General features: G+C 41.2%; 1 protein-coding gene across 1 annotated transcript in view; it reads left to right on the forward strand.

Moving 5' to 3' along the window:
• PPP1R21 (protein phosphatase 1 regulatory subunit 21) overlaps positions 1 to 25,536 on the forward strand; it is an 88,564-nt gene that overhangs the window by 13,610 nt on the left and 49,418 nt on the right. Inside the window, exons 5-7 of the mRNA XM_063077769.1 lie at positions 745 to 877; positions 13,426 to 13,991; positions 25,151 to 25,219. Of these exons, the coding sequence (XP_062933839.1) occupies positions 745 to 877; positions 13,426 to 13,991; positions 25,151 to 25,219 (768 nt within the window). The remainder of the gene's footprint in view (positions 1 to 744; positions 878 to 13,425; positions 13,992 to 25,150; positions 25,220 to 25,536) is intronic.

Below are 25,536 nucleotides of genomic sequence, written 5' to 3' on the forward strand. Positions count from 1 at the left end.
TGCTCCTTCCCCTAAAGGCCATCAGAAGGTTCCCCCTCTGAAGGTTTGCTTGAGCAGGGAGTAGTAGGATCAAATCTGCAGTTGAGAGAGAGTCCTCCGTTTCCCATCCGCTCTCTCCAGCCTCATGTCCTCTGAAGCCCGCGCTCATGGAGCAGGAATGTGGCCTGGAACCCAGCAGGTACTCAATACATGGCTAGAAGGAAACTGAGGGCCCAGGGATGTGCTGGAGGGCGGGCTCCAGGGTCTGCAGAGCACATGTCAGTTTGGAGCACTCTCTTACCACCTTGGAGTCTATCCCACCACAGAGGCTTCTGAAGGTCAGAGCCAGAGAGGCCCCTCATCTGTCCCCAATGAAGCCCCTGTCCACATAGGCCGGATCTGCTCTGCTCTGCCCGCCCAGCCTACGCAGGACAAAGAAGGGGCTGTGTCCTCCGGAGGGGGTGACTTGTCTCCTTTCCCAGCCATTAAATGAGGCAGAAGGGTCCACACCCTAACTCTAAGCCTCAAGGCGATGCAGGATGTCCCAACTCGTTCTCTAGAACGACTTAGTAATTTTCCTGTTACTAATTTACCTTACCTGTTCTGTTCAAACAGGCTGTTTCCTCAAAACGACTCAGGTTTAGTGGGATGAGGTCACCAGAGACGTGCCTAAACAACGACAGACAAACACTGGTCATGGGCGCGTCAAAAGGCTGGTAACCAGTTCCTGCTCAGACTGTGGGGCTGATCTTATCTTTCCCGAAGCAGCGCGGATCAAACTCGGTGAGGGCGCGCCCCCTGGTGGCAAAAAGAACCGTTGTGGGCAGCGACTCCTCTGGAGAGAATGGAACTGAGCGGAGGTGTGGTTTAGGGGCCTTCTCAGCGGTACATATTCGTGGTTAGTTTTCAACAAATATGTGTTGATTGAAATATGATATAGAAGTGGTTAGTGGAATCCACTTGTGATGATGGTCTTGGAATATGTAAATTTTAATAAAAAGTGAAGTCAGCCAAGGTAGAAAAAAAGCAGGGAGATTTGGACTTTGGTCTAATCAGAAAAGTGAACATAACTTTGAGAGCTTCCGTTATACTTTCTGTTTTGACATTGTGGGTTATATTCTCTTCTTGTTTACCTAAAGCAATTAATTTTTCAAACATACACAAAAACTGAACAAAAAGAACTATATCCTACATACCCACCACCCAGATTTTGGAGTACTAAGTTTTTGTCACTCTTGCTTTATATATCCCTTTTAATTATTTTAAATTTGGTTTTATTTTCCCTTAAGCATTGTAACCCAGACATCATGTCACTTTATCCCAAATGCTGCAATATGCATTTCTAAACACTGGGCATTTTCTTACATAGCCACATATGCCATTATTACATCTAAAAATTCATAATTCCTTGGAGTCATCCAAATGCACGTAGAGTATACATTTTGGTTTTCTTGAAGACTGTCTTTTCACAGTTTATGGATCCCAGAAGTCCACATATTTATTTTAATTGTTATGTCTCTTAAGTCAGTCTCTCTCTCTCTTTCTCTCCCTTCCTCTTTCTTCTTTCCTTCTCAATTGACTTATCCTTACATACAGTGACATGTACAGGTATTAAACGTACAGTTGGATGAGTTTTGACAAATGCATACAGCTGGTAATTCACACCTTTATGAAGCCATGGCTAAGTATTGCCTGTTCTAGAATTGCCTGTAAAATGGCAACTTACAGTGTGTACTGTTTCGGTGTATGGCTCTTTGTGCTCAGCATGATATTGTCGAGGTTCATCCACGTCGTTGCCTGTTCCTTTTTATTGCTGAGTTGAATTCCATCGTAGACACAGGCCACAATTTGCTTATGCATACTCCTGTTGCTGGACATATGGATTGTTTCCAATTTGGGTTATTATGAATAAAGCTGCTGTGAATATTTTTGCATAAATCTTTTTGTGGACATATGTTTTCATTTCCCTTGGGTAAACACTCCAGAGCAGAATAATTGGTCATAGCGTATGTGTATATTTAACCTTGCAAGAAAATTTTGTCTCTTCGTATCAAAAGCATTCCTTGCTCTTCCACTTTTTCAGTTCAACATTCTGCACATGTCCACCAGCTTTCTTGTGGTGTCACTGAACCTGCCCTTCCTATTCCTAGGTTTCTTATAAACTGGAAGTTAGATCTAAAATCTGGATGAAATTCAGGTTAAGTCCTCTGGCAAGAATGACTCAGAAGTGGTGCTATGCAGTTCATCCTGCATCTCATCAGAAAACACATAGGTGGCAAGGTCGCCCCACTCTCTATTAAGACACTAAGACTGACCCATAGATCCAGGGGGTGGCAGCCTGATTCTGCCAGTGTAAACTCCCCATCAACCCCTCATTCAATGTTTTCAGGTGATAGTTGCCTTGAATCAATTATTTTGTTAGAAATTGCAGTAAGATGGTTTTAAAAATTCTATCATCCCTCCACATTTAATACTTTACAGAAATACTTTAGAAGAACATTAAGGTATAAATGAACTTGGATTGATTGTGGGATAAATAGAAATAATTGTAATGATAACAATTACTAACATTTAGGAAATATTTCCTATTGACTTAAATTAACTAATAATTAAATTGGAATAACTTTTATGATAACTTTGCAGTTATAGAGAAAATAAAAGTGCTAGTCATTGTACACTCCAAAGGGCCTTAGTCAAGTTAGGTTTAACTTTCCCCCTTTAGGAAACCATGGATTTCTTTCTTTATTCACTTGAGATAGATTATTTACTGAGCACTTACTCTGCTGGGAAAACAAAGATAAATTAGACTCCGAGCCTTGTGAGGCCTCAGAGGGCCTAGCGTGTGAATTTTGTCTCAGTGGTTCCTGGGGCTTGCTTTGCACAAATGTTTATGGTCTTTGTTGTGGGGTATACTAAACATACACTGAAGTTGTCGGCAACATCCCAAGTTCAGATATCACCTGCCGTATATGCAGGTAGCAAATGCATAACCCGCTATGGGATGGGATGAGGAGAAGCCCTTGTTTATAGCATTTGCCTATTTCCAGGTGCAAGTACTTGCATTATGGCCCATTTCAAGCTACTAACATGATGTCACTGAGTTACAAAGATACACTGATGTCACTGCAGAGTTGCAAAGATATGCCTAGCACATCATTATGTAGTATTTCCACACAGATACAATAAATGTAAATAACTTCAAGAGCATAGATAATGATTAAATGTAGTAAGTAGAGTAAAATAAAGAAGTGATGAGTTTTGAGTATTTATTTTCTTTGTTATATAACTTATCTAATTGTAAGTTTATGTAATTTAATTTTAAATGATGGCTGTGTTTAACAAGTGGCTTGCACATTCCTGAAAATATAACAGTTGGATCTCGTGAGCCAGTATGATCCTGCTCCAGCACACCGCTGTTCACGCCCATTGCAATACTGCAGTGTTGCCATTGCAATACACAGCATGCAACTGGGGACTTGAAATAATGTGGCTGGCATGAAACTCTGAGCCAGGAATGGTCAATGGCCTTAGGACAGAGTAGAAGAGAGAAGCTGGGTGTAGTATTATGAGTTATTTCCTTACCTCACCTGGGGGGGGGGGTTACTTAGTTTCCTATTACTGGTGTGACTAATTACCCCAAACTCAGTGATTTAAAACAACACAAACTTATTAACAGTTCTGGAGATCAGAAGTCAGAAAGGTATGGGGCTAAAATGAATGTGTCAGCAGGGCTATGTTCTTTCTGCAGGCTCTAGAGGAGAATCCTTTTCCTTACATTTACCATCTTCTAGAGGCCACCCATATTCCTTGGTTTATAGTCTCCTTCCTCCATCTTCAAAGTTAGCATTGTTGGGCTGAGTCTTTTTCATGCTACCATCTCTTTGGTTCTCTCTTTGGAGAGCTGATTAGCAACCTTAATTCCATGTGTAACCTTAATTCCATGTGTAACCTTAATTCCCCTTTGCTATGTAACCTAACATATTGCTAGACTTCATGGACTAGAACATGGATAACTTTGGGAGGCCATTATTCTTCCTAACATGAGGGTGCTGACAGATATCTGCAGCTGGCTCTGCACAGACTGTGACTTGGGAGGCCTTCTGGAGAAAGTGCTTAGAGCCCTAGAATGTAAGATACAATGAGGAGCCCACGAAAGCTGCTGACTTGCCTCTGGTAATCAGCAGGTAGAAATTAGTGTTATGAAGAAAATAAACAATAGGGGAGAGAGAGGAAAGGAAGGGAGGTATTTTAGTAGATGGCCATGGAAGGTCTCTCTGAAGTAGTGATGTATGGGCTAATCCCTGAATGGTGAGAAGAAAACAGCCATGCCAAGATCTGGGCCAGGCCAGGCCAAGTATATTGAGCAGTAGCACCAAGGAAGAGCTGATTGGGATTGGGGTTTAACCCCTTAAACCATCCTAAATGAGTAAAAACAGTGTGTTCACTATGCAAACTCCACTTTAAGAGCAAATTCCTACCTAGTTTTCTCTTCCAACCAGATCTATCCTCCTAAATCCCTCCTATACAGAAACTGTGGAGTGCCACTGGGGAAAAACAAGAGCACAGTTTCTGCAGATTGGCATGTTTGAGGAACAGTAAGAAAAGCGGTGGAGGAGTGGTAGGTGGTTATCATAATGGACTCCAGAGAATCATGCTTCTCTATGTCTATGCCACTTTGCAATTGGTGTTGCTTTTTTCCATCAAGAGGTATTATCTATTTTCCACCCTCTTGAATCTGGGCTGGCCTTGTGACTTGCTTGATCAATAGAAAATGGCAGACATGATGTGGTACAAGCTCCAGAGCCTAGACCTTAAGAGCTTTGGGGCTTTGCTGTCATCACCCTCTTAGAACTCCATCACACTGTGAGGAAGCTCAGTCTAGCTTTCTTGAGGGGAAGTGGCCACAGGAAGAACTGAGAATCCCAGCCACTGCCAGCACCGACTGCCTGACACATAAGTGAGGCTATTTCAACCTTCCAGCCACAGAGGTAGCATCAGGAGACTGTAGCTATATGAATCTTAGGTGAGAACAGCAGAAAAACTTGTAGAATTGTGAGAAATAATGAAGCATTGCTGTTTTAAGTCACTGCGTTTTGGGGTAGTTTGTGATGCAGCAACAGATAACTGTTACACCAAGTGGGGAGCTGGTAGGGACCAGATCATGTAAAGGGTTATTGGCCATGGTAAGGAATTTGGATTTTATTCTAAGTGCTCTGAGGAATCATGAGGGTTTTAAGAAGAGTGCTATGCTTTCAAAAATCTCTCTGGGTGCTATGTGGAGAAGGGATTGTAGGTGGGCAAGAACGGAAGCAGGGACACCAGTTGGGAGGCTTTTTCAGGCATCCAAACCAGAGATGATGGCCGTGGAGATTGAGAATAGTGGACAGATTTAGGTCCTGCTAATGGATTGGCTTGGGAAGCAAATAGTGAATAACAACCTTCTTCCTTGAAATTCAGGGCTATATAAATACATGTACTATTTATATAGTACAAGTATATAGTATATAGTGGCAAGTCAGATTTTTTTTTTTTCTTTACCACGGTCTGTCCTTCTCTTGGTGGAGAGGTTGGTTCTTGACAAGTGAAAGCAAAGAGACAAAGACTTGGTAGCCCAACCAGCACTGGAGTTATGTTTTGAGATGCAGTCAACATTAACAAAAGTAAAAACTAAACTAATTTAAAAATCAGTTGCCTTGTAAGTGTTTTGCTCTGAAGGATCTGAGAGGTGAAAGATTCCACCAGCTTAAGGAAAGGATTGCTGCCTCCATGGGGGGGCCTCCAGGATGGAACCAAGGGCCTTGGGAGAAGGGAAGGAGTGGGAGGGGAAGGGGCAATGGAGGGAGGAGATGAGGGGAAGAGAGACCACAGGGAGAGGGCAGAACTGTAAGCCCACCCAAGATGACCTCTAAATGGGCAGAAATGTAGTGGGCAGAGCGACAGAACACTCAGTTTGTGGCAGTGTGATGTGACTGCTTTCTTTCTGATGATGAACTGCCCGGCATACCCCTCCAGATGCTGCAGACACAAGTGGGGGCTTGCCTGGAAGTACGTGTGTGCCCAGGCATCATTGAATACAAAGGGCTGAATAAGATGCAGTCCTCACGCTAAGGTTTTTGCAGTTTCATTGAGGGCACGGGACTCAACAGGGTGTAATAAGCAATTAACAGTTTAAGAGAATAAGTGTCAATACGGTCCAGATTTTAAAATGTTAAAGAACATCCGAGAAAGACAACTGGGAGAAAGGGGAGGAGGTAATGTTTGAGAAGGATTTGTGCAGGTGGTGGGGAGCAGGGAAGGCGTTTAGAGCAAGTGAGAGGATGTGCACAAAGACACGGGTGTTGGAGAAGCTGCCCAGAAATCAGAACGACTGAAGTGGAGTGTGGGAAAGTGGGGCGGGGCCCAGGAATTTGGGTATTTTTCTATGAGAATAGGAAGCTGTTTTTAATCCATGAAGCAACTAATCTGTGGCAAGAAGGAGGGAGGACCAGAGTCAGGGAGGTCAGTTAGTAGACCAGTAGCCTCAGGTGAGGCGTCATGACTGATACTATTGGAACAGCTATGGAGAAAGGTGGTAAGAGCCTGTCTTCAAAGGGCGACCGATAGAGTTAGAGAGACCTGTGCCCTTACTCTGCTTCTTCTTGATATTGGCAAGGAATAAGATAGTACAATTTGCAGTAGAGTAAAAAAATAAACAATGAGCAATGGCAAAGCATCTTTAAAAACTGACGATGCCAATAAGCACATGAAAAGATTTCAAAGATTTCAACATTACTCATCATTAGGGAAATACAAATCAGAACCACAATGAGATACCACTTTGCAGCCATTTGGACAGCTATTATTAAAAAAATAAGAAATAACAAGTGTTAGTGAGGATGTGGAGAAATTAGAGCCTTTGTACATTCTTAGTAGGACTGCAGCTCCTGTGGAAAACAGTATGACCGTTCCTCAAAAAAATTAAACATAAAGTTATCCTATGTTCCAGCAATTCCTCTTCTGGGTATATCCCCCAAAGAATTGAAAACTTGAACAGATATTTGTACATCCATGTTCATAGCAGCACTAGTCACAATAGCCAAAGGTAGCAACAACCCGAATGTTCATCAGTGGATGAATGGACAGACATTATGTGGTGCATACATATGATGGAATATTACTCAGCCTTAAAAAGTAATAAAATGTTGACATGCTACCACATGGATGAACCTTGAAGACGTGATGCTAAGTGAAATAAGCCAGATACAAAAGGACCAATGTTACTTGATACCGCTTATATGAGGTCCTAGAGTAGTCAAATTCATAGAGACAAGAAAGTAGAAGAGTGGTGGCCAGGGGCTAGGGTTGGGGGAATGGGAGTTAGTGTGTAAGGGGTATGGAGTTTCAGTTTGGGAAGATGAAAAGTTGTGGATGGTTGACACCTTGCCTCTGTGGTCTTCCTCCCCAAAACTCATAACCCCAGTCCAATCATGAGAAAATGTTACACAAATCCCTGTTGAGGCACACTGTGCAAAATACCTGACCAGTACTCCTCAGAACTGTCCAGGTCATCAAAAACAAAGAAAGTCTGAAAATCTCACAGCCAAGAAGAACAGAAAAAGGACATTAGGTAAAAACGAAGGGAATATGAATGAAGTATACGTTTTAGTTGAAATAATGTTAAAAAAAAAAAAACGAGTCCTTTCTCTTAGAGATATGTTCTGAAATGTGTAAGCATAAAATGATGTTATGTCTGGGATTAATTTCAAATTAATCAAGTGGGGTAGAAGCACATGGTTGGAGTTACAGCCCAGAGTTGAGAATTGTTGAAGCTGGGTGACGGGCACATGGGGTTCATTATACTATTATTTCCACTTTTTGTACATGTTTTTAAAACTGTCTGTAATAAAAAGTAATAAATTTTAAAAATCTAATGGATTATTTTATTTGGGTGCTATAAGTGGACATTTTCTGCCATTAAGACAGGGAGGCAGGGCTGGCTCGCTCAGTTGGTTAGAGGGCGGTGTTATAATGCCAGGGTCAAGGGTTCAGATCCCATACTGGCCAGCTGCCTGAAACAAAAAAAGACAGGGAGGCAGAAAAAGCCAGTTTAGGGAGAAAAGAAAAAGTAACAATGAAGCAAGGATATAGAGGGAAGCAGGGTTGAGAGATAAGGCATGAGCTGTGACATGCTTCCCACTGGCTCCTGAGACCCTGCCCTTGGATTATGTGACAACCCCTGTATACTTAGCCCTGCCCCTTTCCCCTCTAAACAACTCCAAAGATATCTATTTCATGAAGTATCAAACAAGTACTGGGAAGTATGAGGGTCCTTCAAAAAGTTCATGAAAAGATTTGTATTCTCTTTCAATTCTATTTTTCAAAGAACTTTTTGAAGGACCTGTGTATAATGCATGCTTTAGCACCCTCACCCCTAAGTGAGGACTCATTTACTTCTGACCTTTTAAGTTAAATAGTAAACGGTTTTCCACATGTGATACTAAACCTGACTTAGAGAAAGCAAAATCTGCAGTAGAGTTGGAGGTCCAGGTTCTTGTTTTGGCTCTGCCAGCATTTGCCACGTGACTTCACACAAGCTTCGTCCGGGCTCTGTGCTAGTTCCCTGTCTTCTATCTTGCTGTGACTGAGATAGGCAAAGCTTTAGGGCACAGCCAAAGGAAGGTGTTGCAAAACTTCAAAGTACAGAATTCCTATTTTTAGTAGGACTCCTCAAAGTTGCAAATCATCAGATTCTGTTCAGATTTTTGCCTCACTGAGCACTCCTTACTAAACCTCAACTTTGGAGCTAGCTGCTCAAGAAAGAATCATATAAAGGAAAGTTCTTTTCTTCCTGGCCCCCATCCCTCCCCCGCCTTTCATTTCATTGTAAAATGAGATGCATTCTGTCACTGGATTAAAAATAAAAGTAACAACAAAGACAGTCTGTTATAATAAAAGGCCCACCAGTTGCCTTCCTTAATTCTTCCCCTATATCCGCCCACATAAACACTCTTTGTTTTTATTTTTATTTATTTATTTACTTATTTTTGTCTTTTTCGTGACCGGTACTCAGCCAGTGAGTGCACCGGCCAGTCCTATATAGGATCTGAACCTGCGGTGGGAGCGTCGCTGCCCTCCCAGGGCCGCACTCTCCCGAGTGTGCCACGGGCTCGGCCCAACACTCTTTGTTGTCTATTAACACAGTAATCAAGTATGTTGACCAACCATGGGAATCATAAAACCAGGCCAGAAAAATCTTTGCTTAGTTATCTTAGACAGTGTGGGGAGTTGCTGGTGGGGTAGCTGGTCTTCCAATGTCACTATAGTAGCTGCTGCATACAGCAAGTTACTATGAAGTAGATTGTATGATTTAAAGGGCATGGAGAGAGCTTTGAAGCTTGAAAGCAGCTCTCGATCTTCAGATGTGTGTAAACGTGGGAAACATCCCACAGCCAAGACAGCAAACATGTGACTCTGCTATACCATGAAATTACGTTCACTCAGAGACTGATGGCATAATTGGTCATTGTCTGTAGGGCAAAGGGAAGCTCCGCACTGTTCTTGATCTATATAGTTGATTCTTACTACTTACAGTAGTTATGCTCTATAAATTGCCACAAACGCTGAATGAGCAAATAACATTACTCCTAGGGAAAATACAGGATTAAGTTTCTCCTGGCCTCTGGTCCCAACATTTCCATCAATTATCAGTACAAGACCTCATTTTATGTGTGTTTCTGTTTAAAGACCCCTTATTTAATATATGTTGTTAATTTGTTAACATTGAACTGGTGGTCAACAGCACTCATGCCTGAACAGAGCTTATCATACATCTGTATCTTCTCCATAAAGCAATCACAGTCTTCTTGCACTTAGTGTCTTGATGCTGTTTTCTGGCCCTCCCTGGCCTCTGTGGTGGTTGTCTCTTGTTTACCCTGGTGGCATCTGCCATAGAAGTCTTCTTTTGGGGAAAGAGTAATCTAGTCTCTCTTGGCTTGGTCAGAGCCTTGGAGTTCTCCCAGCTGCCCTACTTATCCTATGTAACTACGACCTCATGCCAGAGCTGACTGTCCCGGGGAGGGCACCTGACCCAAGTGGGGCCAGATATCTTCCTTGGGATTTTTCAAACTGGAACTAAGCAACCTACTTCCTCTCTGGATGCAGTGGAGGCAGAGCTGTGAGATGGTAGGCTCAGGACCTGTGGGCCACTATGCTTATATCTCAGAGAAGTAGAAGTAGACCTACAGGAAGAGGCAGACAGAGAGTGTGGGAGTTGCAGAAGCCTTCACATCCCTGGTCTGAGTTGTGCCAGAGGTCCTGCAGCTCCTCTTTTCTTCCTGTTATTCTGTGAACTATATACATGTCCTTCCAGTAAATTTCCCCTTTGGGTCCAAGCTAATTTGAGTTCAGTTTCTGATACTTGCAACTGAAGAAAAAAAAAAAAAAAACCAAAACCCAAACAGTATGCTCCTAAATACTTTAATGAGCATCACAGGACTTGCCTATTTACAATAATTCCAAATGATCTTCATTTACACCATTTCCCATAAGTATACTATGTTTATAGGTTGAGAACTATTGCTGGCAAATATTATAAAACAACTGAGATTTTTAATAATTTTGTTATTGTGAAATGTAACAGCCATACAAAGAAGTGCACAAAACAAAAATGTACCTTACAAGGAATTATCACAAAGTTAACACCTGTGTAAGTATCACACAGGTAAGAAATAGAACATTGCCAAAATGCCCAAGTCCATCTCATACCATATCTCTCCCAATAGTTACCATTCCCTCCTCTCCAAAAAGTAATCATGCTCCTGACTGTTCTGATCATCACTCTCTTACTTTTCTTTCTAGTTTTATTACCCAAAAGCATGCATCCCTCAACCTTTAGTTGAGTTCTGCCATTTTTTGAACATTACATAAATGAAATTATATGATGTATTAGTCTGTTTCTGTTGCTTATTTAGCAGAATACCTGAAACTGAGTAATTTATAAAGAAATAACATTTATTTCTTACAACTTTGGAGGCTGGTCCAAGCTTCAGGGAATACATCTGGTGAGGGCCTTCTTTTACAGTGACACAGAGTATCCCATGGCGAGAATGGGCTGAGCAAGAGACAGCTAATATTCTCACTTGCTCTCCTTTTAAAGCCATCCCCCTTACTCCATGAATGGATCAATCCATTCACAAGGGTACAGTCTTCACAATCTAATCACCTCTTAAAGGCCCCATCTTTCAAATACCATAATTGCATCTCCCAACCTCTTAATACTTACAGTGGAGGTCATTTCCAATACATGAACTTTTGGGGGACACATTTAACTCATAGCATACAATACATTTATCCAGTTCTGGCTTCTTTTGCTGTGGATTATTTTTTTGAGATTTATCCAAAAACTACTGTAGCTGTAGTTCACTCTTTTTCTTTGTTGTTTAGTATCCCATAATGTGAATATACAATCATTACCTATCCATTCTGTGGATAGACATTTTGAAGGTTTTTCTTGCTTTTGTTTTTGCTATTATGGATCATACTGCTATGAATATTCCTGGTGAATACATGCACACATTTTTACGGGCTATATAAACAGGAGTAGAATTGCTAGATCACGAGTATGTGTCTTTTCAAGCGAGTAGATAACACCAAATTTTTTCCTGAATGACTTCCAGTTTACGTTCCTACCATTTTATGCAAGTTTCTCTTGATCCATATCCTCACTGACACTTGTCAGTCTTTTAATTTAGCCATTTGTGTGGGTGTGCAGTGGTATCTCACTGTGGTTTTGATTTCACTTCCTCCTGATTACTAATGGAACTGAACACTCTTTTGCATGTTTACTGCCCGTTTGTATACCTTCCTTTGTGAAATGGCTGTTGAAATCTCTTGGCCATTTTTCTGTTTGGTTGCCTGTCTTTCCTCATTGATTTGTAAGAGCTCTTCATATACTTAGATAAGAGACCTTTGTTGAATATATATGTTGCAAATACCTTCTCCTTCCCTGTGGCTTGCCTTTTCAGTCACTTAAAAGTGTGTTTTGAAGAAGAGTCTTAATTTTAATATATTCAGATTTATTAATTGGGATTTTAAAACAATGCATCTGACAGAACCAGATTAAGCAGTGGAAAATAAATTTCTAAATTCAGTAAAATGAACTCACACAGTTTCTCTGGCTAAAGATGCACATTTTTTCTTTGGAATGTTATCACCGGGATGGCAATTTTATTTTATATAATCAAAAATTCCATTATTTTACAAACCTTAGAAATACACTTGAGATATTTAATTCTGCCACTTGGTGGTGCCATGGAAAACTAATAATAATAAATTTTAAAACTATTGTTCTGAGAATTTGCTGGACAGTAGGACTTGGCTATAAGCAAATTGAAAAATATAAACAACATTTAAAAAAGTTTGTAATCCTCTTACACATTACAATGGCTGAAAACGCATATAGGCTCCATTTTTCACTATACAATTTCTGGCTTATTCATAGCCAAACAAGAAACCAGGACAACACTAATAGTTTTTTTCATTATGGAAAATTTCAAGCATTCTGACATCCCTGTACCTATTACCTAGCTAATAAATGTTAACATCCTGTCACACTTTTAAAAAATTTAAAAAATAAGAATAAAATTTATGCTCCTTTGTTCTCTCCAGTTGCATTCCCTCTTACCCTTTTCTCACTAGCGGCAAACACTATCCAGAATTAGATATGTATCCTTCCAGTTCTTGTCTCTTTATTTTTAGTACATGTTCATATGTCCATGAACAATTCAAATGTTACTTCGTATTTTTAACATATATCTTTTCATACTACATTATACTGCAATTTACTTTTTACATTTAACATGGTGTTTTGCCATGATGTTAATATGTACAGACATTTACAGATCTAGGTCATTAGTTTTAACTGCCATATTGTAATTTATGGCAAACATATACCTTGTATTTATTATCCATTCCTCTATCAGTGAACATTTCAATGAACGCAAGTGCCTAGAACAATATCTTAAAAAATTTAAGTGAATGAATGGAGGCAGGCTTTTAATTCAAGCAAAAGTGGCATAAAATATTTCAGGCAGACTATTTCTTCCTTCAATTCTCCAGGTTCTTGCCGTTAAAAGTATATTTTATCTGCACGCGTGGCAGAAATCATTCCCTGAAATTTTCTGACGGCCTTTTATTCAACCTTCTGACAAAGGCTCTGATGTGGCGTGCACAAAGGGGAAGGGGTGGGCAGATGGAACGGGTAGAGAATAGACACAAAGAGATCTCAGTGTCAAAATACAAGACAATGGAGGTTTGACTGGCCTGGAGCCGGAGAGAGTCACAGCAGCAAGCATTATAAATTTGGGGGAAGTCTGAGAGTTTACAGTGCAAGGCATGTCCTGTGCTACCACATCCGGATAACTAGAGAGCTGAATACAGAAGTCTTTCTTTCCATGCTCGTTTCGAAAGATGTAACCATCAAACACCAGGCGGTTGCCATGGGAACCACGGAGGGAGGGGGTGGTCGGCCAGAATTCTTGATGCGCTTAGAATGTGTCTTTTTCCGGTCCTCTGCTCTTCGCAAGCACCGCTCCTGCCCTTGGTCCCCCGCCCATTCTGTAGTTGCTCATCATTCTCTTGTCCCCTCGATTCTCCCTTTCTCCACTCCAGGTCGCCATCTTGGACCAAGCATCAAGATGGCGCCCCCGGTCTGGCGAGGCTGCGCGCGCATGTACTCGGGCCCGAGAGGGTGGGGCGGTGTCTTCAAGACGTCGCCCCGCCCCCGGTCCCGCTCCGCCCCCGGTCTCGCTCCGCCTTCCTCCCTCCCCGCGAACCCGGAAGTGGAGGAGGAGGCGCGGCGGCAGTGGCTGAGTAGGCAGACGCTGGCTGATCCGTTCCCCGGAGCGTGTCTGGGGTTGGGGGCGGGGGGCGGGGCTGAGCGGCCTGGGCAGCCTGGCCTGGACGGGGCGGGGGAGGCCATGGCCTCGGCAGAGTTGCAAGGGAAGTACCAGAAGCTGGCTCAGGAGTACTCGAAGGTACCCATCGTGGGCGGGGAGAAGGGGGCCCCCGGCCCTACGGCCTCGGGTTGCCTTGGCAGCGACTTGTCAGAACGGAGGGTGATGGCGGAGGGGGCCAGCGAGCGCACCCCTTCTCGCCCCTCCGCCTCCTCTGGCCACCATTACCGTGCCTCCACCTGCAGCTCCCAGGAGATGGGGCCGGGCGGTGTCCGGGGCCCTGTGCGTTTCTGCGGGGAGGAGCTGGAGTTTGATTCTTCCTTCTCGCTGAAGTAGTGAGCTGGGGACTGGGATGTCAGAAATCCTGGCTTCTGCCTCTGCTGCTGGCTGGGAGGGAAAGGGAGAGGTGTGGACCACTTCTCACCTCGTTGCTTCCTCAGTTTTCCCAGTCCAGTGATGGGGAAGATCAACCTTTCTCCCTTCCCGCAGGGATGACTTGAAGATAAAGAGACTTACCTGCTCCCGAATCAATTCGAGAGGGTAAATAGAGTCATTCATGTAAATTGCTTCACTAGGGATTTGTGGTCACGAATGTATTCAGTGCTTTGGCAAGACGTTACCTGGAATGACTTTGAAAGCATGAGTGCTAGGGCTGTATCCTATTTTTCTCTCTCTTGTCCCTCGGTCGCCTGGAATGAGGCAGAGCATCCACCCAGCTCAGTACATGTTAAATTAAGCAAAATAGGGACCTACCCCTTTGTCATCTTTATGGCATCAGTCTTTTAAATGATGGAACCTTTTCCTTGGAAAAGGGCGGTGCGGTTTCCGGGTAGGGTGTTTCTGCCTTAAGAATATTCTAATGAACGGCGCGGTTCCTAGGTAGGGTGTTTCTGCCTTAAGAATATTCTAATGAAATTATTAAAGCAACATCTTACATCTTCGGGAATTGATTCAACAGTCATTAAGCTTAGTTTTCAATGATCGTGGCATTCATAGCGGCAATGGCAAGACTTAGTCCCCTTTTTACAATTTTTAGAAATTGACATTTTTTCTTATGATTTTATTCAAGAAATATTCAGCAAGATGAACTGAAATATTCTTTGAAAAATAAAACCTGTGCCTAAACGTACACACTTAAGTCTTTTCACCGTAAAACAGGAGTCTTTTGAGATACCACACTTATTCCAATAGCGATACCACTGGCAAAACTTTAAGAGCCTGTGGCACTGTGTCAGTGATGGCAAGTTTTCATCCTTTGAAGGAGTTCCTTGTCTGAAGGGGCCAGTCATTGTTTGGAACAAATCCACACGGTGAAGGGGAGTGGGTGGAGGATGGCGATGCTCAAATTTGGCTCTCTATTTTTGGTTCAAAACGTTTCATGAGTATGAAGTAAGGTGACTGATTTTTTTTTCCAGAGAGTAAACAAGCTCAGAAGGCAATTCCAAATGGCAAAAGAGGAGTTCCAAAACATTTTGAGCATTGCTGAAATAATTGTATACCCTTTAAAAGGTTTTATTCTTTTGGCTATGTCTTATGTGCCCCCTGTGAGCAGCCTACCAGGTTCTGTCGAGTGAGGCAGGATTCCAGCATGAAGATTCCACCTTTGATAGAATGTTCTAGCACAGTACATGGTTATGGTACTGTATGACAAGGGTTAGTTCAGTGGGAGCACAAAAGAGATGCCAGGTTAAGATAGACGTTACTTAGGTTGGGGAGTAGGGAAGAGGGAAGGAGGAGGTGGTAGCTAGCATTCCAGGCAAAGGGAACAGCCTATATTTGCTGACATAAAAGCTCATTAAGATATATGGCAGAGGCTGGCCCGTTAGCTCAGTTGGTTAGAGCATGGTGCCGATAACACAAAGATCGAGGGCTCAATCCCTGTACCAGCTAGCTGCCAAAAAAAAAAAAAAAGATATATAGTAGAGAGTGGTGAAATGAGGTTGGAGAGGTAATTTGGACTCAATCATGGAGGGTCGTGGATGTCAAAGCAGAAGTGTGAACTTTATCTTTTGACTAATGGAGAACTGTCAAAGGTTTTTTAGTAAGGGAGTGGCATTACTTTTAGGAAGGAAACTGGTAACGATATGGAGGATGGCTTGAAATAGGGAAGGACTGATGAAAAGAAGGCCAAACAGTAGGCTGTTGAATAGTTTTGGGGAGAGTAATGTAGGATTAAATAAAGTTATTGACTGTTGGGGATGGGGCAGGGGCTAGATTCAGTATAGTTAAAAAAACGACTTTTAAAAATCATACCTCTTTTTTGAGTGTCTGCTTTGTGCATAGCACTAAACTTATGAAAGATATAGAGAATGTATAAGGCACTCATCTTTGTGTCTCATTCATTCTTTGGGACTTGGTGAATGAGGGAAGACTCAGAGCTGACCCTGAAGTTCTGAGGTGAGAAAACATGACTACTGATGACAGAATGAAGGCTGGCAGGAAGAAGAGCCTGTTTGGAGCAAAGGGGTGGATTAAAGGTTTGATGCAGTCATAGAATTTTAGGATTGGAAAGTACATTAAAGTTATGTTATTCATATATTAGCTTGAGGTAATGTTGGGAGTAATCGCTGAAAATGTCTGATGGAGATGGACTGGCTAAAAGTCAGGACAAAGACTAGTGCTTTGGGAATAATTCCATAAAGATGAACTTTGAAAGTTCGTCAGGGTAGAAACTGGGGAGCACTTGTGATTAGGATGTGCCAGAAGGTGCTAAGGAGACCGTAGGATGTAGGAGGTCTGCCAGACTTGGGCTTATCTCCCCTGTTGGGCCAGACTGTTTTTTGCTCTTTTAATTGCAATGTGATAGAAATTTAAAAACACCTGAGAGCAGAGACTGGCCTGAAGATTTCATGTGCTTTTCATTCCTGGAAATTCTAGTGCCATGGAATTTCTAGAAAAGGTCTGTGCGCTCTCCAGCTCTGTGCCTTTGGGAGGGGTATTCTACCTTTTTATTATCTTCCCTTGTGCAAAAATTGTGGGCTGATATTGAAATCCAGTCAACATTGGTCTTCTGCCTTATAGGAAACAAAGGAAAAAGATTTCCTCTTAGTCTGTAGAAGGAAGCCTACTTTTAAAGAGAGCAGCAGGCATGATCCCTAAACCAAGGACATTTGTAGAATCTTCTCATTCTTCTTTGGTGTGGATCTCAGTCTCTGCCACAGGAAAGGGCCCATTCCTTGCTTAAGAACTGGTCTCGTAATCTTTCTTCCTGAGAAGGAAAAAAACAAAACCAAAAAGGACTGAAGAGCTCCCATAAAAGACACTGAGAGTCTAGACGAAAGACCAACTGTGGAGGCCAAAGCAGATGAGAATTGCTGAGGCCAACATTAAGACCCCAGTGGTTTGGACAATTAGGAGGTCATAAATTAGAGGCTCTTTAAATTTCAAGTTCAATAGAGTTTGGGGGAGAGGGAAAGTATGTAGAAGCTGATTTTCAGAGGTTTATGAAGTTAATAGGCAATAGACGCAAGCTCCCTCTTTGAGATGTGAAGGAAAGCTAATGAAGGCCTCAGTTCTACGTTACAGATCAAGAATGAAAGACTTTCTTACTTGGTGTTTCTTCCATGGCCCGCTCTGCTTCTGATGTTCTGGTACATCTCCTTATGGAGAAGAGAGGCTAAAAGTACTCAGTTATTGCTTATTTGGTTGCAGCCTGCTCTCTTTCTAGGAGCAATCTTTCCTGGCACCATGGTATTTGTGTAAGCAAGTTTCAAGTTCTTACCGTCTTCCCAATGTTTGTATTACCCTGGGTCAGTGATTTTCAAAGTGTGGGCCCTGGACCAGCATCATCAACATCATCTGAGAATGGGTTAGAGATGCAGACTCACAGGTCCACAATGGACCTGTTGAATCTGAAACTGGTGGTGGGATCCAGCAATCTGTGTTGTAACAAACCTCTTCAGTGATTTGGATGCAAACTAAAATTTGGGAATAATTGCTCAAGGAATGCTATCAGTATAGGGGCTTTTGCTCAGATAATCTTTTTAAAGCACTTTTTGAGGTAGTAAAAACCAGTGGGAAAGCCAAACGTCCATTATTTCTCTAAGTTTACTTTGCAATTGATACTTCTTTTGGTTATGAAGGAGATTGCTTTTGGGGACTTTTTAGACCTATAACCTTAGTACAGAGGTACACAGACTAGGAAAGGGTCAGTTTTGATACAGAGTCTTTGCTCTCCAGATAGTGGGGCTTGGTGGAACCTGATTAATTGGCCGTTCCTGTAAGAGAAATAGACTCACGGGCTGGATTGGATTAAAATCGAGTACCAGCTTTTTTTTTTACCTTGATGTGTTGGGTTCACTACTAAAGGTGGATTGGAAAGCATTTTTGTGTTCGGTGCTGTCTAGTGGAACTTTCCATGAGAATGAAAATGTTCTATATCTGTGCTGTCCAGCAGGGTAACCACTAGGCATGTCTGGCTGCTGAGCACTGGAAATATAGTTAGTATGACTGAGGAACTGAATTTTAGATCTTATTTAATTTTAAATAATCTAAATTTAAATAGCCACATGTGGCTATTGATTACTCTGTCGGACAATGCCAGCTTAAACCCTGAATCAGTGTATCACAAATATAAATGTTTTTGTGACTCACTTGAAGACCTTGTTAAGCTGCAGATTCTGGTTTAGTAGGTCTGGGGTGAGGCCCGAGATTCTGCTCCCAGGTGATACTGTTGCAGCTGTCCACACTTTGAATAGCAAGGCTCTAGAAAGGTACTGAGTGTCCTTCTTTTCCTCTTTAGTTCAACTGACTTACCCATTCAGTCACTGATGGGGCAGCTAAACTGCAAGGGTTGGGAGTGGGGGTTTTGTCCTAGAGAGTTTCCCTGCATGGGAGCAGGAACAGGAGAAAGGGTTCCATTTCAGGGCAGGTCTGAGAGGAGGTTTTTCCTGTCTCAGTGACAGAATAATTCCAGCCACTAGTACAAAGCATGTAGCCTGCACATACGTCATTCCCTTCCTGGGATAGGAACAAGTAAGTAGGCAGAGAGAAAGACTATGTGGTATCTCTGGCATTTTAGAATACTTAAATGTTGGAATGGAAAGAGTTTTAGGGATTATACAGGCCAGATTGTGAAGCTGGGGTCTGTAGATGACTTCAGTATTCTGAAGCTTTGATCAGGGTTTTGGTGAGGCTTATGGTTGTCTGTTGCACACGTTATTTTGTAATGAAGAAAAGCAGTATATTTAAAGGTTTGATTTATAGGGTTGTAAAACATGTATAAACATCAAAATGTCCATTGCATGAAAACAGTCGTGTAAGAATGGTTCTAATGCAGAAAGAAGATTGTTGAGGATTAGATGAGGAAGTGCATATGGGTGAATCCTCGCTCTTTCTCTATAAACTCTTCCAACAGTTTATGATTGAAGGAAGTAAATCCCTAATCTTGGCCAGTTATCCTATCACAGATGTCAGAGTGGCTTGAGAGAGATCATAGCTGGCTTACCACCACTCTCTCTGTCTGTTGAGGAGCAGGTTCGTGATAGGCCTGAATGAGGCTGGGCTATTCCAGAACCAGAGTTATATGGAGCAGGACTGGCACTGGTCATTAGAGGGTTAGGCTCAGGGCTTTTGAGGATTCTTGGTGTCCAGTAGGTTCAAATCATTTGGAGAAGGGTCTTAGAAAGGAACTGTGAAAATAATGACATCTTATAGTTATATAATGCATTACATTTAAATACCTTTTATATATAGTATTTAATTTGATTAAGAATTTATTGAGTGCCTTCTCTATCCATAGCATTGATCTTTCATTGTAGGCAGGAAATACAAGTATACTGTGGTCTTTACCACGAGAACAATTTAAGTTGGTAGATGGGCAATGAGTACAGAAATTGTATATAACTTAGTAAATATAAAATGTACTACTTTAAAAAGTAAAATTTAAACTGCAATGTTTAATAAGAGATGTTTTGTTGCTAGTAAGTGCCATAGGAACTGAGGGGCAAGCTCACGGTGGGCCACAGGGAGTTATTAGGAAAAAGTTAAGAAGGAGGACCAGAGGTAAGAAGTGGCCTCCTAGAATAGATGGGATTTGGTTGGCCAAACAGAAGAAGGGATGTGCTTTTAAAGTAAAGGTAAAGCAAGGTCAGCCTTAGCTCAGTAATTGCTTCCACATGACAGACTTTCTATATGTCTAATAGCTACACTGGGGTTTGAGACCTGCTGTTGCTTTCTGACCCTTTAAAAAAAACAATTGGGGTCCGACCCCCGTGGCTCACTTGGGAGAGTGCGGCGCTGGGAGCGCAGCAGTGCTCCCACCGCCAGTTCGGATCCTATATAAGGATGGCCGGTGCGCTCACTGGCTGAGCTCGGTGCGGCCGGTCACAAAAAGACAAAGAAAAAAAAAAAAACCCCAAAAACAATTGGGGGCCGACCCCCTGGCTCACTCGGGAGAGTGCGGCGCTGGGAGCGCAGTGGCGTTCCCGCTGCGGGTTCGGGTTCGGATCCTATACAGGGATGGCCTGTGCGCTCACTGGCTGAGCGCGCTGCAGACGACACCAAGCCAAGGGTTACGATCCCCTTACCGGTCGCATAGAAAACAAACAAACAAACAAACAAAAAACAATTGGCCAGTCCAGGGTTCGATTTCTGTACTGACCAGCTGCCCAAAATAAATAAATACATAAATACATAAGTAAGTAAATAAATAAATAAAAATAAAGGTAAAGCTAATCAGAAAATTACCAAACAACGAAAAATGAGGTTTAAAAGGACTAAGAGTTGGGATTCAGAGATGCTGTTCCTCCACTGAATGGAACAGAATAATAGCTTGTTGCACAGCTGCTGGAAGTAGGCTGTTATCCTCCTCAGGAGAGTTTTTCTGTCCTAATGGAGACTTCAGGGCACGTGTTTCTCAGTTGGGTCTGTATGCATTTGTGTCTCCACACTGTTTTCCTAGGGGCATTAGTGACTAGCTGGTGATCTTTTACCTGTGTCTAAAAGAGAAACACTGTGCATTTGCCTCCCCTCTGTGGTGAATGCTGGTGAGGAGAAAGATAGGTTCTAAAAGACCAGACTGATCACAGCAGTACCAGCATTTGACAAGCCGCTCGTTCAGTAATGCAGTAAGAATGGCAGTAGTGATGATGAAATACAGGCAAACGTCATATACACAAAGTGTACTTAAAATGGCAATAGAGTATGCCAAGCATCATCATCATTCTTTTCTACCTACTAAATAACAGAAAGGTATTTTAGATAAACATTTTTTTTTTTTTTTGGACCGGTAAGGGGATCTCAACCCTTGCCTTGGTGCTGCCCTCACCGCGCTCAGCCAGTGAGCACACCAGCCATCCCTATATAGGATCCGAACCTGCGGCCTCGGTGCTCCCAGCACCGCACTTTCCCGAGTGAGCGACGGGGCCGGCCCTAGATAAACATTTTTTAAAGAGCTGCATTTTCTGTTAAGCAGTTAATCAAAACCATGTTTAAGTTGTTATCAGTTTAGCAAACAATATTTTCCAGAGGAAAATTCAAATTAATTTTTTTTTTTTTTTTGCTATATCAGTTAAATTCCAAACAGCAGTAATTTGAAAGTTTTGCTTTGCCTTTTAAAAAAGCGGGCTGTTCAGTTTGTTTTAACTAGCTTTCAGTGTGCCTTAGAAATGAAAGGTGAGGTTCTTTTTTAAAAAAGAAATTGCTGTGGTTCTGGTCCTACAGGAAATTATCAGTTCAGTGGACTTTGAGCTTCATCCTTAGTCCTTGAAGTAGTCATTAGGAGCTTCTAAGTACCAGACAAAGACGACATGTAAGAGATAGTCCATCAATGTTAAGACAGGGTATAAAGTGAAACCTAAAGACTGAAGTAGTATTGCTATCTTTCGGTTATACTGTTGAAAGTATTTATTGAATTCTGCTATCTAAATAGCACATCATTCAAGAATATGTTGATATTGCTTAAAAAGTAGGACACTACATAATGAAAGTCAGCTTTAAAGTGGTATTTCTGTATTTTGAACGTCTAGAGCAGAGGTTGACAAACTTTTTCTGTAAAGAACCAAATAGGTTTGGGGCCATATAGTTTCTGTTGCAACTACTCGTCTCTTTTGTTGTAGCTCAAAAGCAACCATAGACAATACATAAATGAATGAGTGTGGCTGTATGAGTGTGTGTAAAACTTTAAAATAGGTAGCAAGCTAACTTGGCCCTCAGACCTTAGTTTGCCAATCCCTGTTCTAGAGAATTTAGTGTCTGTACTCCTTTTTTTTTTAAGGCAGGAAATACTAGTATTGCTAGTTATCCTTTAATATTTTATCTTCCCTTTTAAGTCATAATTTCTTTGAAAACAGGGACTACATCTTTTACTTCTTTCTCTCCCCCATGTTATTTAGTACAATGCCTTAAAAACAAACTATACCAGGCAGACTATAATAAATATACTCGTTGTCCCTCTGAGTCAGTTCTAATAATAAGAGCTCTGTTTCCACTTGTGGAGCACTTTATAGTTTAGAAAGTGCTTTGACATAGGTTTCTTATCTGGTTCTTACAATAGCCTCACAAGAAGGAAGACAGGGTAGATGTATTCACCCATTTTATAGACCATATCGCTAAAGCTCAGAAAGGTTAAGTGAATTTTCCAAGTTAATATTGTCTAGTAAATGGCAGAGCAAAGATTTGGATCTGCTATCTGTCGTGGTAGTGAACTGTGACCTTTAACTTTCTAAAAAACAGAAGCAGCTCACCTTTTTAGACTGTCTTGCTCAAATTGTTGAATATCCTGTAGTATTTCTGCTTTCCATCTTAGAATCTTATCTGAATTTTCTGTTGAGTTTTAAATACCACTCAGTTTGTTCCTACTCTTTGGCACAGAAAAGGGTAATTTCTGTTCTCTGTTCTCAGGAGACAGTTCTGAGCTATGCAGAATTAGAAATAGATTTTTTTTTTAAGCTCATAGATAAAATTATCCCATTCTTTCAGTTTCTCAGAGAAGAACCTGGTCTTTCATGGTCTCTGTACAGAGCTCTCAAAATATTAGTCCATAAACCTTTTGCTTCAGCAACTGTAGATTTATATACTTACGTGCTCTATGTTGTTAGCTGGGAATACCTTCCTCTTAGTACAGAAGTAGATTTTATCTTTTAGAGCCCTGCCAATGGTAGTTATATAGATGTATACATAAGTAAAAGTTCATCAAGCTGTATAATTTATGATTTGTATACTTTACAGTTATACCTCAGTTTTTAATAATTAACTATGAAAAAAAAAGCCCAAGTTTTACCTCTTCTTCAAAGGCTTCCCCCACTGTATTCATTCATTTCTGTGGCTTATAACAAAATACACAGATCTGGGTAATTTTTAAGAAAACAAAATTTATTGCTTACAGTTTCAGAGGATGGGAAGTCCAAAGTCCAGGGAACACATCTGGTGAGAGTCTTCTTGGTGGTGGCTTTACAGCAATGCAGGAGTCTCACAAGGCAGAAAATGGCAGAGTAGAGAGAAAGACTGTCATGTGCTCTCCTTTTAAAACACTCAGAACCACGCCCCTGATCACCATTATTAATCAGTCCAATTACCTCTTTGAGGCCCCACCTTTCAATTGTCACAATAGGATTTCCTACTCTCTCAACACTGTTACAGTGGACACCAAGTTTCCAATACCTGGAACTTTGGGGGATACAATTTAAGCTTCAGTGGGTTTGGGGGAGACATTCAATCCACAGCACCCACCTCTCCAGCCCATTGCTTTTCTCACTTCAATGTAGCTTTGTAAAATAGTAACCAATATTGTCTAATGGCATTATGACTTTATAGTCAAAACTACTAGGGTGTAAATCTCAGCGTTGACACCTAACTTCTCTGTGCCTCAGTTTCCTTATCTGTGAAATGGAGATAGTTAGAATACTTCATAAGATTGTAAGGATTAGATGAGGTAATAATAAGTGGAAAGCACTTAGGACAGTTCCTGGTATCTAATGAGCATTCAAATGTAAGCAAATACTATTAATTTTTATATTGAGCCTGCTTCTTAGTTGCTTTTGTACACTGCCTCAGCTGATGTCTGATAACACTTCTACCATTCTTGAGGCCATTGTCAGTGATGACGTTTGCCTGTCCAATATTAGGCACAATGTCCTGCTGGGTATGTTGATACCTCATATTTTGATTTTCTGTACAATTCTTATTTCATAATTATTCCAATTGTATGTATTTTACAAATGAATGGTATGCCAGAATTTCAAGGAAAATGGCATATTCAGTACTCTATTATTTATTGTATTAGTTTTTATTTAGGGATATGACTTGGTTTCATAGAAAGAATTATGGACAAGAAGTTGGGAGATGTGGATTTTAGTCCCAGTTTTGCCACTGATTAGTTTTATGCCACTGGGCAACTCAGCTCATGTGTTCTTATTTGTAAATGGCGAATTACGATATCCACTACCTTCTTCAGGGCTATTGTTTTTTTGTTCTCATATATTTTTATTTTTTATTATTTTTTCTGTTTATTTAAAAAAATATTTTTATATTTTATTTAATTTTTTTTGAAACATGATTGTACGTATCTGTGGGATACAGCGTTGAATATCGATACCTGTGTACATCATGTTATGCTCAAATCAGGACAATTAGTATATTCAGCATTACACATGTAATCATTTTTTGTGCCTCTACCAATTTCTCGCTAACTCCCCCCACCCCCAGCTTTCCCACCTGTGGTAGCCTCAGTTCTGTTCTCTCCTTTTGAGAGTTCAATGAATTATTGTGATTGTTGTATCTTTCTTTCATTCTTTTCTTATTTATTTTTTTATTATTTTAAATCCCACTTATGAGTGAAGACGTGGTATTTCTCTTTCTGTGCCTGGCTTATTTCACTCAACATAATTTTCTCTAAGTTCATCCGTGTTGCTGTGAATGGCAGAATTTCACTTTTTTTTTTTTTTTTTTATGGCAGAATAGTATTTCATTGTGAACATATACCACATTTTCCTTATCCAGTCACCCATCAATGGACATTTAGGCTGGTTCCAGCTCATGGCTTTGTAAATAGAGCTGCAATAAACAGGGGAGTGCAGGTATAACTTCGACTTGATGTATATACCCAGCAGTGGGATTGCTGGATTGTATGGCAGTTCTAACTGTAGTTTTTTGAGGACCCTCCATACTGTTTTCCATATATGTGAAAAGATTTTTCGTCACTAAGTGCAGAGATTTCTATAAAGTAATTAATTGTAAGTGATTTCCTTGCTATAAATGATTGCTTTATATTAAAAATTAATTATTGCTGTCTCTGTTTTCAGCTTCGGGCTCAGAATCAGGTACTGAAAAAAGGTGTTGTGGATGAACAGGCAAATTCTGCTGCTTTAAAGGTACGCAACGGGATACTTGTCTTTTGAGAGTTAGTGTTTGGTGATGCTCAAAGCAGGGAATTCAGCTGTTTTTCTGGTTTAAAGTCCCAACTCTGACACTGATTCACTGAGGATAGGGGATGGTAATATAACTTTTTGTGTTTAACTTTTCCACATTCTTAGGTATGAATGTGATTTCCTTAGCTAACAATAACAAAAAACGTTTTATTTGACTTTATGTAATGCAGTTCTCTTATATCTCAAGGCCTTTATTTAGCTAAATTCATCTGGATTAAGGGGGCTTCTTATCCATGGTCAGCATTAGGCAGCCCTCTGAG

This window comes from Cynocephalus volans, chromosome 14, assembly GCF_027409185.1.
Source record: "Cynocephalus volans isolate mCynVol1 chromosome 14, mCynVol1.pri, whole genome shotgun sequence".
In the NCBI taxonomy this organism is placed as follows: domain Eukaryota; kingdom Metazoa; phylum Chordata; class Mammalia; order Dermoptera; family Cynocephalidae; genus Cynocephalus; species Cynocephalus volans.